At 39.4% G+C, this 17,030-nt stretch overlaps 1 protein-coding gene across 1 annotated transcript in view; it reads right to left on the bottom strand.

The window, feature by feature from the left end:
• Positions 1-17,030, bottom strand: part of CFTR (CF transmembrane conductance regulator) — a 145,848-nt gene that overhangs the window by 42,478 nt on the left and 86,340 nt on the right. The window contains exons 13-19 of the mRNA XM_061640065.1: positions 15,249-15,335; positions 11,768-12,488; positions 10,388-10,516; positions 8,308-8,341; positions 6,831-7,085; positions 4,877-4,956; positions 2,659-2,809 (exon numbers count right to left, since the gene is read on the bottom strand). Coding sequence (XP_061496049.1) covers positions 2,659-2,809; positions 4,877-4,956; positions 6,831-7,085; positions 8,308-8,341; positions 10,388-10,516; positions 11,768-12,488; positions 15,249-15,335 — 1,457 coding nt within the window. The remainder of the gene's footprint in view (positions 1-2,658; positions 2,810-4,876; positions 4,957-6,830; positions 7,086-8,307; positions 8,342-10,387; positions 10,517-11,767; positions 12,489-15,248; positions 15,336-17,030) is intronic.

Raw genomic sequence — 17,030 nt, 5'->3', positions numbered from 1 at the left:
TAACAAATTATGGTATTTGATTCACTGGAAGGGTTATGGGCCAGCTGACAGATCTTGCGAAGATGAAAGCGATGTGCATGCTCCAGAGTTAGTAGAACTCTTTCACCAACGGTTTCCCCATCGTCCCAAGCCAAAAAGCTGGGGGGGGAGCACAGCATGAGAGAGGGGATGGTGTCAGGATGCAGGATTGGGGCCCTGAGGATTCAGAAGAGGTGGAAAGGGAGGGGGTCGTTTGGCCAGAGTTGTGTGAAGAAGGAACAGAAGAGGGGGAGGAAATCCCAGAGATAGCGCTGCCTAGCAACAAAGGCCTTGAAAGTCCCACAGACACAGAGCCTTCCCTTGAAGTTCCCATGACTCCTCCCCCCATGAGTTCAAAGCAGTTGGAGAAAGAGGGAGGGCCCCCTGAGCCAGGAACAAGCAAAGAAAAACCGCTAGACAGTTTTAACCTTGCCCCCCCTTCCCTCCATACCAGAGTCAGAGCCTTCGGAAGGGGAGGGGGCCGTGCTTCCCCCTTCGCCTCGTATCAGGAGACAGTTGAAGAGACGGGAAAGGAGGGGGGAGAGAAGGGTGGTGGATGAGAGCATGTTGAGGCGGAGTGAGAGAATTCGCGCCCGTTTTCCCCCTTCTTAAGAGACAGGAGAGATAGCAGTCCCTTGTTCTGTCAACTTTCTCCTATGTCGCAGGATATGTGTTACAGTGTTGCTTCATGAGAAGGCGCAGTTTCTGTTTGGATATTACTTTAATAAAAACTGAATTGCTTGCACCAACTGGTCTGGTTCCTGAGTCCCATCCTGGACACGACACTGAGTCAGTATAAGGCAGATACCTTTGCTCCTAAAAGAGTTAAGAGACCCAAGGGCCACAGTGACTCCAAAATTTATTTATGTACTATATTTACAACATTTATATACTGCTCTGTTGTAAAAAACCTCAAAGTAGTTAATAGTAGTTTTTGCCTAAACAAAAATGTTTTTAGCAGGTGCCAAAAAGAGTACAATGAAGAGCACTGAAGAGTACTAATGTCAATAAGCAGGGAGTTCCAAAGCATAGGTGCTGCCACACTAAAGGACTGATTTCTTACAAGAGCAGAACAAGTACTATGTGGAACTCATGACATAGAAAGCACACCTTGAACTTGGCCTGATAGCAAATTGGCAACCAGTACAGATTTCAGAGCAGAGGTATCATGTGCTGATAGGGTTTCACTCACGTCAGCAATCATGTCACAGCATTATGCACTAACTGCAGCCCCCAGGTCAGGTTATGCTGCATGGGATTTCTGTGACCTTGGCTGACTGGCTGCCAGGATTTCTTTAGTTTTGGTTAGGAAACCTGGCTGGTTGTGGGATGTTGAGTTTTCTGCCTCACTCACAGGAATCTTGTTGTGGTTGGTATGGTATTGCATTTAGGAAATCATCACTGTCTTTTGTTTTTCTTTTTCTATTTGCATTTTGTTTACCTTTAACCTCACTCCCTTACATCCAGAGAAGCAACAACAGTGGTTCCAAGTGCTCAGCTCAACCCCCTTAAACCCACTGATGATGCACCTTGATGGTTGCATGACGGTTTGTTTCTTGCCCAATAGTGGTAAAAGAGAATTCATGTACTGGGAAGTGTGGCTTCAATTGCTGTTGTTCCCAAGCTACTGCCATGGAGATAGACCGAACCATGTGTGTTTTCTCTCTGTCAATTATTATTCACTGAGTTGGGGTGGCTGTCAAAATGAGTTTATAGCAGCCCACAGGGTAGGCAGAAAAGGGTAGAGAATCTTCTAAACTCTTACGCATTTCTCAAACCTCTCTCTGCAGTGAAGGATCAAGTCTGTAAGGAAGTTTTGAGCAGCAATGTTAAAAGGCAGGAGAAGGGCATTCCAGGCAGGGGGTTGGCAACCCTGTTTTGATATGGATATTTTTGGAGAGGATCCCTAATCAAGCCTTACCAACAGCACAATCCTAACCATATCTACTCAGAAGTAAGTCCTGTTGAGTTATAGTCCCTTAATAAGTGTGCTCAGAGTTGCAGCCTTCAGGGGCATCCATCTTTACTCCTGAGTGCTCCCATCTATCATCTTCACACTAGACTCCCTTTTTCCTATAATAGCCTTCTGGTGACTAGCCTGGCTTGAGGGCACTTAAACCCTTCTTGTCAGAAACGAGTAGGCTAGATTAAATGTTCCCTACCCAGGCTCCCTAACCAGGTGAGAAGGAATGATCCCATCACCTCAGCTGGGCCTGGGAACACCCTCCTTTAGCAAAGATTTCTATCTTAATTTCCAATCAGATTTTTTTTATGTTTGAGTGGTATGTTCCAAGCAACTGTGGTTGATGACATCACTAGGGCCTGCCCCTATGACATCACTAGGGTCCGGCCCTATGACATCATTAGGGGCCACCCCTGAAATCTCAGGGTTTGGGATGCTTCTGACATGGAAACCCTACTCTGTTGTTCTGGAGTTATGCTCATAACATTTCTCCCTCTGCAAAACAGAGCACACTTTATTGTCTGTTCCAAGCTAGCACTGAATGTTTTTATAGGAGAGCATTCTGTTCTCAGACAGTAGAATCCTGTAGTGGGAAGTTGGAGGAATAGTGACATAGTAAATCTCTATTCAGGTTATTTTTGTTTATTTTAGGAGTCTACTAATTTTGCCAGTCATACCTTCAGATTCCAGTTGTTTCAGTTGCTGAGAAGTGTGCAGGAAGTATGCTCTTAACATAACAAAGGCTCCTATCACAGGCACAGATGCCAGGAAGATGTAGGGTTGTATAAATGATACTACTGCTATAGCACCAATCACAATGAGCATTAACTGCAGGATGAAAGAAAAATGCTATTGACACAGTAAGCGTTCCCCCAATTTTACACATTAGAAATTGATTATTTAATTTCCCCAGAGGAGGTACTAGGATATATATTTCAAACACCCCAGCAGTGCCTTCCCAAGTAGGCTTTGCATCTGAGAACAAAAAGAAAATGATAGTATTTGGATCTAAAGGTCTTGGAGATAAATTGGTTTAATAACTTGCTAAAATCAAGTACTGATTTAATAATGTTCTGAATGACATTAGAATATTTTTCAAATGCACATCTGTAGAATAATTTAAATAAAGTGCAAATTATTTCATACAATTTTCATGTAAACCTTCATCATTCTACATGAATATAAATGTGAAAATTGTTATATAAGAATGCAAAATCCATATAGTTTGCAGAAGATATATCATCAGCAAAGGGTTAGATTGTATGTTTTTTCTAGATCTCAGCACATGGATTTTGCTTTCTGATGGAACTATTTGCATTCTGTCATGGATATTGTCATAGGCAAGACAACATTACATCAGAAACTTACTCATAATACCATAATTATTCTAGTCCTTTGGAAGAGAAAAAATCCCTTTCAAAGCTCATCCACAAGGACCTGGTTTTTTTTTATTACAATTCTCCCACAAAAGCAGAAAAGTTTCTAATAAAACAAAAGTACAGGAAGACTTGATACTGATTGATTAATCAGTCATTAAGACTAATATTGTTATTTTTAATCCAATAAACACTTAAAAGTTTTGAGTTTTATCACCAAGTTGGTTGAGTAGAAAATTTAAACTTTGTCACTGTCTTGGGGTAACTGAATGCTCTTTCACTCTGAAATGGGTTAGCATTGGCACATACTTGTATTTTCTGAAATAGTACAATTTGCAGTCTTGTTGGAGGCCAAACCTTGATAGCCAAACAATAGAACTGTCTTTTATGCATTGCAAGGATGTACTCAGTTGCTAAAATTATTTGGCTTGATATCACTTTTACAAATACCAAATTAAAATAATAACTTATATCACCCAAGGTGAATGTTCATTAATTTTTTTGTTTAACATTAGCTTTTCCTTGGTTACTGGCAGCACACTCAGTTTATGAAAATGCAGCTGCTGTTAAACAACAAAGGTTCTTGTTTGCAAATATATATATCCTGTCTGCTTTAAGAGTTGGCTCAATGTGCATTATTGCTATGTGAAATGTGAAGTGTTCTGGACTGACACATCACTAGTTACAATTTTGCAAACTGTGCTAGGCTAGGCTAGGTTAAGGAGAGGAGAAAAAAGAGTGAAAATAATAATGCAGGATAGAATTGTAATTGTAGTTTTAATTAATAATTTAAGAATGGCCTATTCAGCTAAAGTGCACATCTCAATGAACACAGGAAGAATCCTATCAGATCAGATCAAAGGTCCATCTAAACTACTAGTATCCTGTGTGCATAACAGATACCTCTAGGAAAGTCACTAGAACAACATGAATGCAACGGTCCTCCCTCATTGATATACCCCCAACAGCTATTATTCAGCAGCATAGATTCCATACAGACTATCATGAAATTCCCCTTTCAAACCCGTCTGATGTACTGGCCATTGCCACATCTTGCAGCAGATAAATTGCTTACGCTATATACTGTATATATTACATGAAGTACTATATTTTGTCTGCCCTGAATCTGCCACCACTCAGTTTAATTGGATAATTTCACCCTCCCCAAGTCTGCCTGTCTTTCTCTCCCTCTGTGCACGCACATGCATGCACACTTGCAAATATATATATAGTTAGGGCCGGGAGGACTGATTGAGTAAGCAGCTTAACTAACAGCCTGATCCAGGGCACAGAAGCAGGAGCCAAACAGAAGAGAAAGAAGAGAAAAGAACAGTTATAAAGACAGTTTGGATGATACACACTCTGAAGATAAGCTTTATGTTCACACATTATTAATTCTTCTTGTTTCTTATTTATTATGATGATGTTCTGTTTATTATCTGATCTTCATAAATGATGCCTATGCTCTCTAGAAAACAAAGTCAACCACACTGCAAAATATATTTTAATTTTGACACACCTGGATGAAGTCAAATATTGTAAGTGGCAGTAGGTCATCCAGTATTGCTATATCCTTTGAGAATCTGTTAAGGATTCCACCTACAAGGTTGAAGAAAAGGACATATATTGGAGTAGAAGATTATTTTAACATCTACAGTTTTTATTAATATTATATTAACTGTGCATATATAGTTTCTTAGTAGTAAACATTTCTGAGTATGTTAAATGTTAGTGTGGGATGTTGGAGCTAATTCAGCATTGAACTGATATCTACCATAAAAAGACATTGTTTTTCTAGGAGCAACAGAACCATGTTCTAGTCTGAATGAAGATCTGTAAGTAAAAATTTTCAAAGCACCACCTAAGTCACATTACATCTTATATAAAGTGACTAGGATGTGTGTGGTCCTGTACCCCACTATACATAAGGAATTGCTGCTTCTCCAACACATCAATTGATTCTTACTGGCTACCCAACATAACATTAAGAAAATGCACTGTTAGTGTAGGGGAAAATGCACACATGACCAAAAACATAACCATAAAAAGGCAAAACCAAGCTAAATTTATAGTTTGTGCACAAAGGACCACTTATTATGGACTTGGGAATCTGCCATAGTTTCCCCACCCCAGCATGAAGGGAGTTACTGGAGAGAAAAGTGGCTGGTTTGTTAAGCCATTTAAAGAACCAGAAGATGGACAGAGCAGTCCAATTCCCCCACACTAGAGGTGAAGCAGAGGTGTCCTTCTGCCAGTGGGGAGGGGACTCTGCCACCACAGAGCTTCCAGATGCACCTGCCTTAAGCAGGCAGATAGAAGCTACTGCTGGAGAGTATGAGGGAGACAATGGTACTACGCCAGCCAAGAATACGCTGGATCCTAAGCCAGTCCAGCTACCAGCAATGGGCTTGGAGCAGGCACAGCAAAAAACCTAGGGTCCTCCCTCCCCCTTTCTATCCTGGCTGATGTGAACAGCAAGGCTCCAGATGTGACTATTACTCCTCTGCTTCATTAATCCCTGCTGCAGCATGCCAAGAGTTATTCAGTCTTACTTGGTGTAAGTCCCATTAAAATTAGTGATAGTTATTTCTGTCTAAACATGCACAGGAATGGGCAGTAAACTGCAATTATACTCCCATTGAACGAAATTATTTCTGAGTATGGGGCTGTATATGGGACAGAAATTCAGGTATAAAGGATTTTGTTGTTGTTTTACTACATAATCAAGTTTTCAGGCACTTCAGAAGCTACTAAGCTTCCATAACAGAATTAAAGGGAACTTCTATCTCTGTTCTCAGGGGTGACTCAAAGGGGTAGTGAGCAGTTATGGGCACTCTACAGAAATATTACTTGCTCACCCAGCTTTGTGTTACAGTATATTAAGGTTCTATATATCATAGATTAAATCTGGGGTGGCCAGGGGAAAAAGAGGACAGGGCTCCTGCGTCTTTAATAGTCGTGCAGAAGAGGGAGTTTCAGCTATATCTGCTAAAATTCCCTCTTCTGCATAGCTGTTAAAGGAGCCTTGATATCTTTTCCACCTGGCCACCCTAATTAAACCCTTCCTCCCCTAATAATGGGCTGTGTCACTCCTTTGCTCCCCCAAAATAGGTTTTTCTAGAGTTGCTCCTATCTAAACTAAACATATTTATCCAGACGTAAGGTCCTTTGACCTGAGTGAAGCTTAAATTCAAACTCAGCATATTTAGGTTCACTGTCTTAATGGAGTGCAATCCTGTGCATATCTGTGTGTAAGTCACACTGTGTTTATTGATGCTTACTCCCAGGTAACCATTCACTGGCCTAAATCATTTTAAATCCAAGTATTCTAGATTATCTGTTTTTTGATTGAAGCTGATGGGGGAGTTGGCTGACAGAGGAAGCAAAAACCTACAGTATCCCTTGTATCAAGATTGCACTATTCTTGAGTACTATAAACCTGCACAAATTGGGATAGGCTGGTGTAGTTCTACCTGCTTTCAGTGTGCTGAAGGAAGACATGGGTGCCTGAAGGACAGCATGCAGCATCTTGCGGTGAAGAGTTTTAGAAACAGTTATAAGAATATGCACTAGGGGAATCCCTCTGAAGATGCCCAAGGCCAGCAAGGTATCTGCCACTCCAACATAAATATAGAAGATGTAATAGCTGCTCGTTTCAGTAACAATAACTGCATAGTTGTCCAACTCATCAGAGGTAGCATTTCTTGATTGTGTTATATTTGGGCTATCTGAAACACACCTATTTAAAACATAAATTAAAAAAAAACAGAGGATAGGATCAGTATAGGCCTGAGTTAATTTTTTTGTCCCAATACAATAAGCCACATTGGAGCAGAAATTACTTCTGATTTATAGAAAAGTTTCCCTTTGAAAATGGACCTGGACCTCTCTCTCTCTCTGTGTGTGTGTGTGTGTGTGTATGTTTGGGGTGAATGTTGATTTCAAAGAAAAATATTTTTAGTTTTTGCTATGACACAGCATGCAAATTTTCATTTCAGTTAAAATTATATCTTTCTTTTCCACTGTGTATGCAAAAGGTAGAGAAGGGATGGGATGGCATTGGAAACATATGCAATGCTGCAAGCTCCACCCACTTTTGGCTCTGTCTCTGTCCATCATTGGCTGTGTCCCCAGCCCTAACTGTATTTTTCCAAAGGCCAACAATCCTTCACAGGAAAAAGGATTGAAAAGAATAATGAATTTCACATAAGGCAAGGATGCTTTATATTTGTTTAAGAATGATTGCCCTGAAAATGTTGTTACTTCAGAAAACTAGCCTATTGATTAGAATTTGCATATACATATAAATATGCATATACATCAAAAAAGTTGAATAATGTAGAATTATAATAAATAACTACGGCTGCAATCCTAAGATCACTTGCTATTGAGTAAGACCATGAACATGAAAAAGTGGGACTTACTTCTGAGTGAAAAGGAATGGGACTTAATGTACAAAAATTATATCATTCTTCTAGGAACAACTAAGGGTCAAACTAGATGTTATGTTAATTGCATGAATGCAATTAGCATGCATGTAAATAACAACCATGGGGAAGCCTGAGCAGTCTTGAGACCACGGGGGTTGGGGTGGGGACTTTAGCTCTTTCTCTTCCTTCTCTTCCCCGGTCCCAAACAAAACTCACCTCTCCGAGCTACTATTTGCATTTACTTCAGTTGGCACCAATGGAGATTTCGATTTGGAATTCAAATAGCAGCTTTGAAGTTCATGATTTGTTGGGACCATAGTAAGAAGAGAAAGAGTTAACCCGCCACTCCACCCCATCCCTAGCAGCTTTTTATGGCTGCTATTTACATAACAAAAATGTGCATTCATGCAATTAACGTCACAACTACTTTGGCCCTATATTAAAGAATCAAAACCTATCTATATAAAATCCTTCCTTAACAGATTTAAAAATCCAGATAATATAACAAACACTCACCTACTGAAATAATATACTCCAACAAGAGAAGCAACAACCTGCAAATAAGAAATGCTTGGTTCATTTTCTTTTATATTTATTGATTAATTATTATTTTCTGTTATTATCTTGTCCTCCTTCCAAGTAACTCAGCATGGCATGGCATACAATAAGATGTTCAGAATTCTCTTCTCATAGTGGCTAACCAAATGCCTTCAAGCACAATATGAGACTAACGGTACTCTGCCCACTCATGTTTCCCAGCAACTGATATTCAAAGACATACTGCCTCCAATACTGGAAGTTCTACCCATTCCTTTCCCATCTAAATCTCACAATCCTGTCATAGGTTGAACTGAGACACAGTGATTATCCCAAGGTGAGCTTCAGGGCTAAGAGAGTATTTGAGCTGAGGGTTCCCCAATCCTTGTATAGCATGTTAACCACTATACCAAACTGCCTCTCATACTTTCTTTTTTACTTCTTTTGGTTATAGTTTCATGACTTTTATTATTATACTATCATTTATTCAGAGAATATTCCAAAGGTATAGAATTCCAATAGGTTATAGAAGGAGTTCTCAAACTTTCCACTCCAAGGACCCACTTGAAAGGGTGAAAAACTGAGGGCCACTAGTCACAAAATAGCAGTGTGTAAGGGTGGAGTCAGTTACAAAATGGAGACGTATGGAGATGGAGATTGGCATAATCAGCTGTCACTTATGGATATTATCTTCTACTGATATCTAATTTCTCTTTGAAATTGCTAAATTCTTTGCCACTGTGATTTCTTTGCATCAAGGAGTTCCATATTTTAGCTTTCCTCAAGCTAAGAACAGACTTTGGTTCTGTAGTTATCATGATTCAGTCTTCCCATTTTAGGTTTTGCTGATCCAGAGGCTCTGCAATGAAAAGGCTTTTTATTTCATATTTTCCCTCCACATGCCTCTTATCCTGTCATTTGTTCTTCCCTTTTCCTTTCACACATAACTTGTATCCTATGCCTGTTGGAAGTGGGGCAAGAACAACTCCTTTTTGGGTTCTTTTGTTTGTATTCCAGAAAGAAGATAGAGTTAGGGTCCTCCAGCTGGCTAAGCTTGCCTACCCTTACCTGTGCTCTTCTCTACCTACCTTCCTTCCATTGTAAACTGATATGCTCAGGGAACCTTATCTGTCCCTCCTTCCTTTGTCTTTTTCTTTGACTTTCGGAGGAGGGAGGAGACATCTCTGTCTTTGTTCTCTCTCCTCAGCCATGAGGGCAATACCCAAGTCTGGGCATTGAGCCTCCAACTTCGTTAGTTAGTTAGAACTAGGTATGCCTTTCCTATCTACTATGTATTTCTATAAAGTAGCTTTTCTTATTTTACTAAGTTTTAAGTCTCAGTGGTTTAAATGTGGGGTAAAAGCCTGCTTCTTAGGTAAATGCACACACTGGCATAAGAACATAAGAACATAAGAAGAGCCTGCTGGATCAGGCCAGTGGCCCATCTAGTCCAGCATCCTGTTCTCACAGTGGCCAACCAGGTGTCTGGGTGCACATGCAGCTCAGACCGCTGAGTTACTTTGCATATTCCATAGCAAGCAGGACCTGAGTGCAAGAACACTCTCCCTTCCTGAGGCTTCTGGCAACTGGTTTTCAGAAGCATACTGCCTCTGGCTAGTAGCCACTGATAGCCCTGTCCCCCATGAATTTGTCTAATCTTCTTTTAAAGCCATCCAAGTTGGTGGCCATTACTGCGTCTTGTGGGAGCAAATTCCATAGTTTAACTATGCGCTGAGTAAAGAAGTACTTCCTTTTGTCAAATGCTATGCTACAGCCCGATTGCCCAACTCATAGTGCCTGAACATGTGTGGAATACTGCAGCCATGATGAGATACAGTGGTTGGTGCAGGTAAGTGTTCTAATGCAAATGCTTAGAAATTGTATAGCAACAGATCTAACTGATAAATAGCTCAGCCAACAGGTCTACGTGCAGTCCCCCTGTGAGTTGGAAGTGTCAGTGCTCCCTTGTACTGCTATTACTATGAAGAGAGTTATACTGGCACTGCTTTCATTGACAGCAACTTACACAAACTGTTAACTTAAAACAGAGTTAATATTCTTACCTCAATGGAAAAAATAACTACACACATAATTAACACAACAATCAACTTTCTGTGTACGGTAATATATCTGAAGTATGTATTCCATGTGGTAACAGTATTCATGGTATCTGAATCATCAAAAAAATATTCCTGGTAAAATAATTAACAATAATACAATTAGAAAGATCAAAGCAACTGTTTTTATTTATCATTTATTTATTAAATTTATACCCCGCACCTTCTTCCAAAGGAGGTCAGGACAGCAATAACCATAACCTGTCACTAGCACCTCATTCATGAGAATGAGAACTGGTTGTTACATAGAAACTCTTCTCATTTTCTAGCTATCTTCTAAACATCTATCTAAACAATATGAGCTCATACAATCAGATGCTTAAGAATTTTATGTGTGCCCAGTCTATTCTTTTTAATTAGTAGTTCTATCTTTTTATATTAAATATTTAGGAGCTGCAATGAAGGATGAGATGAATTCTGGCAATATTTGAGGCTGTCTCTCTCTATATAGCTCAACCATCGGTTATTGTCCAGATGTTGGCTAAGTATTTTTTCCATTTTATCAATATGTTATTTATTTATTTATTATTTGATTTATATCCCACCCTTCCTCCCAGCAGGAGCCCAGGGCGGCAAACAGAAGTGCCGAAAACACTTTAAAACATCATAAAAACAGACTTTAAAATACATTAAAACAAAACATTAAAAATATATTTTTTAAAGCTTTAAAAATGTTCACCACTTAAGATACTTTGTTGTACTGATTTATTTATGTATAGACTTGCATAGTGCACAATAAACAAAACCCTGCTTTGGTCTCTGAGGCGCAGCCCAAATGTAATATTTATGTTTTGATTCAACAATAGCACCATTCAGGCATTGAGCCTACTTTTCTTCAAACAATACATAGAGGAGGAGGAGTAGAGCCACACACACCAACCCAGCCCCAACGACCTCACACATTCCACTCCTGACCTTCCTAGGGACAGGGATGCTGGGGACAGTACACATAGACCTGTTCCTTTCTATGTGTTCTTTGAATGTGAGTGGATCTAACACCTGAATAGGGCTATTACTGCAAGAAGAATCTCGCTGAGATCATGAATGACATTTTAAAACATGAAATTAAAGGGATATATGATAAAGGAATATACTGCTGGGTGTTTAGTCGGAGAGGACCATCTTACATAAATCCCAGTTAACTGAAGTATATTTAAAACAATTTTCCAGGGCAGGTAGCCAAGTTAGTCTGTTGCTGCTAATATAAAAAGACTCTGGAACCTTAAAAGACTAACCCAGTTATTATGGCATAAGGGTTCACGGAGTACACTTTATCAGATGCATAGTATAAATGCACATCCACTGACAGTAATTTGAACCACGTACCTTTAAATCCTCTTCATTAAGCTCCTCAGTTATTTCGACCAAACTGTCCCGAGATAGGCGCCTGGCATAAATATCCATCTCAGAAGACTGGTGGACAACTGACATCTTACGCACTGATACGCTGCCCTTTTTGTAAAAACTCTGACCTTGGTGAACTGAGGTTCGGGTCATCAAGTTAAGCACAGACTGCCTTCTCTGTCCTTTGAATGTAGGGCCTGCATTGATCACATTGCTGCGTGGCAGAATTGCTTCCCCTTGTTCTGAGTCAGGCACCAATGACAATTTTCTTTCTAGGGGTTCCACAAGACCTTCTTCTATGCCACTGACCTGCAGTGGTGTTTTTTGCATGAGAGAGAACTTCCTACTGGAATTCAGTGCATTCATGACTGAGTTCTTCCTTCTTTCAGTAAAATCTGAAGTTTGCTTAAAAGATGTTTTCTTCATTTCATTTCGTGAGCCCATTCCGTCATTATCAATAGAAAGTCTCCTCAGTGTTTCAGTCAGAATGGACTTTCTTCTATCTGTGCTGAACTGATCAAAAGCATCAAATCCCATCAGCTCAGAGCTGAAGTTGGGTCTCTGACCCTGAAGTTCAGGAAATGTCCCATAGAAATAACAGCTTCCTTCATGTAAGATTAGTATCTTGTCTGCTATCTTTAAATGTTCCAGCTTTGAAGTTACAAGTATTCTAGTTTTATTGACAATAAGTTTGCAAATACAGCTTTACAAAAACAAAAAAGACAGTAATTTTAAGGAGGGTAATCATTGCTAATTTTATCTACCTAAATGTCCAATTTACCCATTCTCACTAAGTACTTTCCAACTTAAGAACAACAATCCAGAGTCATTTAGCTAATATACATTTTGAGGAATGAAGGAGAATTTGCTTCTCAAGTAATTGTGCACTAAGGAGTCTAGCTGGGTATATGAATATTATAGTTTACAACACAATCTTGCTATGTTCAATTACTGAGAAATCTGAGAGAGCACCATGTTGACATACACCTCTTTTCTTCCATTAGGTTGTAATCCAAATTGTTTGGAGCTAACTCATTCTTCCAAATATTAAAATACTTTCCAGTATCTTTTTTTAAAGATTGTTTTAAAAAAGCAATAATGAAAAGTTATCCAGGGAAACCTCTGAGAGCTCCAACATGATCGCCACAAACTGGGTGAATGAACAACAGAATGATAAATGACAATATATGGATGGAGTCTGAAATAGCCTTGACTAAATGGGAAAGCATACTGAATTTGTGGTGGACAGCACAATGAACATGTCGCAACAGTGAAAGAGGTAAGTTCCATTTTAAAAAAAGATGTTGTTAATGTCTTTTTATTTGGTGTGTCTGTATCTGGAGGACTGTGTTCAGCTCTGGTTGCCCTAACTCAAGAACAAAAAATAACAGCCAAAATTAGAAATGATTTGGAACACTTTTTCTATAAAAGATTTGCTCAAGTGTTTAAGGCTTTTAGTAAAAAAAAAAACCCCAAAACCTAAAGTTAGACATGATATCAGTTCACATTCCCCAGAAGTTTTGGACTAAAACTCCCATCATCATTTACAAAAATGGCCGTGCTGGTGGGGGCAGATGGGAGTTGTAATCCAAAACATCTAGAGGGCACCAGGTTGGGAAAGGCTGATACAAGTTGATAAAATCACACATAGCGTGGAGAAAGAGAAAAGAGATACCCTTTTTCCTTCTTTTTCATAACACCAAAACTTAGGATGATGAAATTAAGCAAGATAGCAAAAAGAAGCATTAATTATGGAATGTATAGAATTGACTGCTATAAGATGTGGTGACTGCCAGGAGGTTAGATGGCTTTAAAATAGTTATATTCTATTTGGTTTTGTTCCATTTTTATTAAGACTATTCAGGAGCCAATAATAAGCATGATGCAAATTAGAAAAAAAAGAGAACAACAACAACTGGCAAGGAGGAAAGGGCTGACTAGCCTCAGAAACTCAACCATTGTTAAATACAACTTTATTCTGTCCCCCCCCCCACACACAGATAGATTCACCACATGATAGGACAGTCTGTGAAGAGTATCTTGGAAGGCAAAGGTTATTTTGTTTGTTTTTGTAAACTGTTGAAAGCTGTAAATGCAGAAGAGTTGGATTTAAATATTTTAATAAATAAAAGGGGAACAGACAAATTCATGGATGATGGATCTATTTATTAATTTGCATAAATTCTAACCTGCACTTTCAACATCTATTTTGTATTTCCAGAATGGCAGTCAGTAGCTATATGGAACCCCCATGTTCAGGTACAAAATGCCACTGAACTTCAGTTGTTAGAGGCAACAGCAGGGGAAAGCTATTTCCTTCATGCTCTTGTTTATAGGATTTTGAGTGGCAACTGGATGGCCATTGTTGGAAACAGGATATTGGATTATACAGATCTTGCAGTAGGGCTCTTCTTTTAAGGAACCAACTAAATAACCAACAAGCCAGCAAGTATATGAATACTAGTAACAATAGCTTCACAGTGACTATCTATGTCCTGACTGATCTGCCTGCCTTTTTGAGGCTCAGGCTGCATTCAGACGTGGAGTTTATTGCATTAGTTTTACTCATTATAATGGTAGCACTTTCCTCCCGACTTCTAACATTCCTTTCACAGTGCAGTACCTGTTGCATTAAGAAACTGTGGCTTTTTGACCGATATACCGCCATGTCATGCTAAATTTCATTCACTCTGCAACAACAATGGACTTGTTGCCATCGCCCACCCATTATGCACATGCACAGTGCAGTTCCCTGTATGCTGAAATACCAGCACAATTTTCGTCAGGTGAATTGACACAAGCCTAAAGGGCAGAAACACACTGCATGCCCAAATACTACATCACAACCTGTCTCTTGAGCGGCTGCAACTAACACATAACTCCCACAATTTTCTGGCTTTCAAAGCTTGCAAATGGATTATTTCTGAAATCATTTATCATGAAAATGAGCAATAAACTTCCACTAGATTTCCTGAACTGGCTTCTACATTGTGTGAAAGATCAAATAAAATGTGGAAATTATGAGGTAAGGAATCATAGGGGAAACAGAATAAAATGCAGTGTAAGTACAGCCTTAGTTAGACAGGATGGTGTTCTAAATTTCATAAAATAGTTGATAATGTTTAAGGCTAAGTAAGGTCAGCAAACCAACATAAAGGGTTATTGTGCATCTAGCAATGACCAATGTATACATTAAAAGAACCACTGAAGCCGAGAACAAGAAGTTGAAAATGAATCCAAGGATTTATTGCAATTGGACTAGATCACAATATCCATAGAATAATGTGTGTTCTGAACCTAAAGGTACTCCTAAAAGCAATAAGCATTTGCACAAAATCAAATTCTACATTAGAAAATGTACTTCTTGGGTTTGGGGTGCTGCTTTGCACAAATTATTTTCTGTCTCATCAGTATAATATTCCACTCTCAAAAAAATAAGGAAGTATGTTGAAATATACCATACCTTTCAAATATTTCTTTCTCTGTTAACATGTCTAAATAACCAAATGGAGAATCCAAGAGATACAAATCAGCATCTTTATATACTGCTCTAAATAAAGCACATAAAAATGAAATTAGCTTCCATTGAAATAAATATTGACATTTAGTTCCAGTTTATGGTTTGAAATATTTTGTCAGAAGATCTACTACTACTACTACATGTGATATAAGGTCACCTGGTTATGAAAAGTGGCATACAAATATACTAAAATAAAAACAACATCCAGGGAATCTATAGTTACAATCATATAGGCTCTATAATCCACCATGTTAAAATTTAATTGTAGGAAATATTTACTGTTTGAACGTTTAAGTTGTGTTACTAGCAGATTATCCACTGACTGCCATATAAAAGCATTGTGCTTTGCTTGGAGCTTACATCCTCAGTGATGAACTCCTTCTGTGTTTGCCCATTTTTGCTGGGCATAATGGCAATCATTCTCCTCTAGAATAAGCTCAAAATGTAAAGAAGAGGTACATCAGCCCATGATTTTCTATGTATGTAACTAAAGAAGTCCCATGATAAATGGTATCCACATGTTATTTGGAAATATAATGTGGAAGGGTAGTTGCCAAGGGGAAAACTCTAACTCACCTTGAGATTTTTAACTCTTATGCACAGAACCACAGCATGCAGAAATCAGTGATTTATTATTTTAGATATGAAGATATGGTGATCAGCTGCCTTCTATACAGGCAAACGCATGGAGATTATCCCAAGTTCAGTGTCATTTACAACCATTCTTTTACTGATCACTTTCTCCATTTATGCATCTAATTAACAGCAAATTATAGCATTGGGTTCCAATTAAATAGCTAAGTATCTATATACTTAGGAAAGCACTGTTACATATAAGCATACCAACCAATCCCACATAATAGTGCAAGTGGCAAAAGACATGCTGTGAGGCTGATCAGGCACAAGTAAAACATCATACTGTGTGGCAGTGAGGACGGTGAAAAAGGCCCACTTCTCTTCCTCCACTGCATCCTCAAGTAGCCATTAGGTGGAGCTTTTCCGTATTGTCAGGGGTCTGTTGACATCAACTCCAGGAAATGGAGTTTTAGACCCTTTGGAGGCCCACTGTGAATTGTTTGCAAGGCACTTTGAGGGTAAAGTTGCTCGCCTCCATAGCAGTCTTGATGCCCCATCCACATCTACTGTAGTCCCCAATGAGGTGTCCAGTGCAACGTCTGCTGCAACTTCTTGGGAACGGTTTCAGTTGATGCAGCCTGATGATGTAGACAAGGTGCTTGCGTTGATGTGGCCAGCAATGTGTCCTCTCGACCCTTGCCCTTCTTGGCTTATTAAAGCTTGCCGAGGGGGTTTGACCGAGTGGATCCAGGGTGTAGTCAACACATCATTGCGGGAGGGAGTGGTTCCAGCTGCCTTGAAAGAGGCGGTGATCCGACCGCTCCTGAAAAAGCCCACCCTGGACCCATTGGTTTGTGACAACTACCAACCGGTCGCAAATACCCCATTTTTAGGGATGGTGATTGAGAGGGTTGTGGTGCAGCAACTGCAAGCACTCTTGGATGAAACAGATTATCTTGACCCGTTCCAGTCTGGGTTCAGGCCTGGTTATGGGACTGAATCAGCCTTGGTCGCCCTGATGGATGACCTTATTGAGAGAAGGACAGGGGGAGTGCGACCCTGTTACTCTTACTTGATCTTTCAGCAGCTTTTGATATTTATTATTTATTTATTTTATTCGATTTATATACCGCCCACAGCCCGAAGGCT

Source organism: Rhineura floridana, chromosome 8 (assembly GCF_030035675.1).
Source record: "Rhineura floridana isolate rRhiFlo1 chromosome 8, rRhiFlo1.hap2, whole genome shotgun sequence".
Lineage (NCBI taxonomy): Eukaryota > Metazoa > Chordata > Lepidosauria > Squamata > Rhineuridae > Rhineura > Rhineura floridana.
This window is presented reverse-complemented; position numbering and strand designations above follow the sequence as displayed.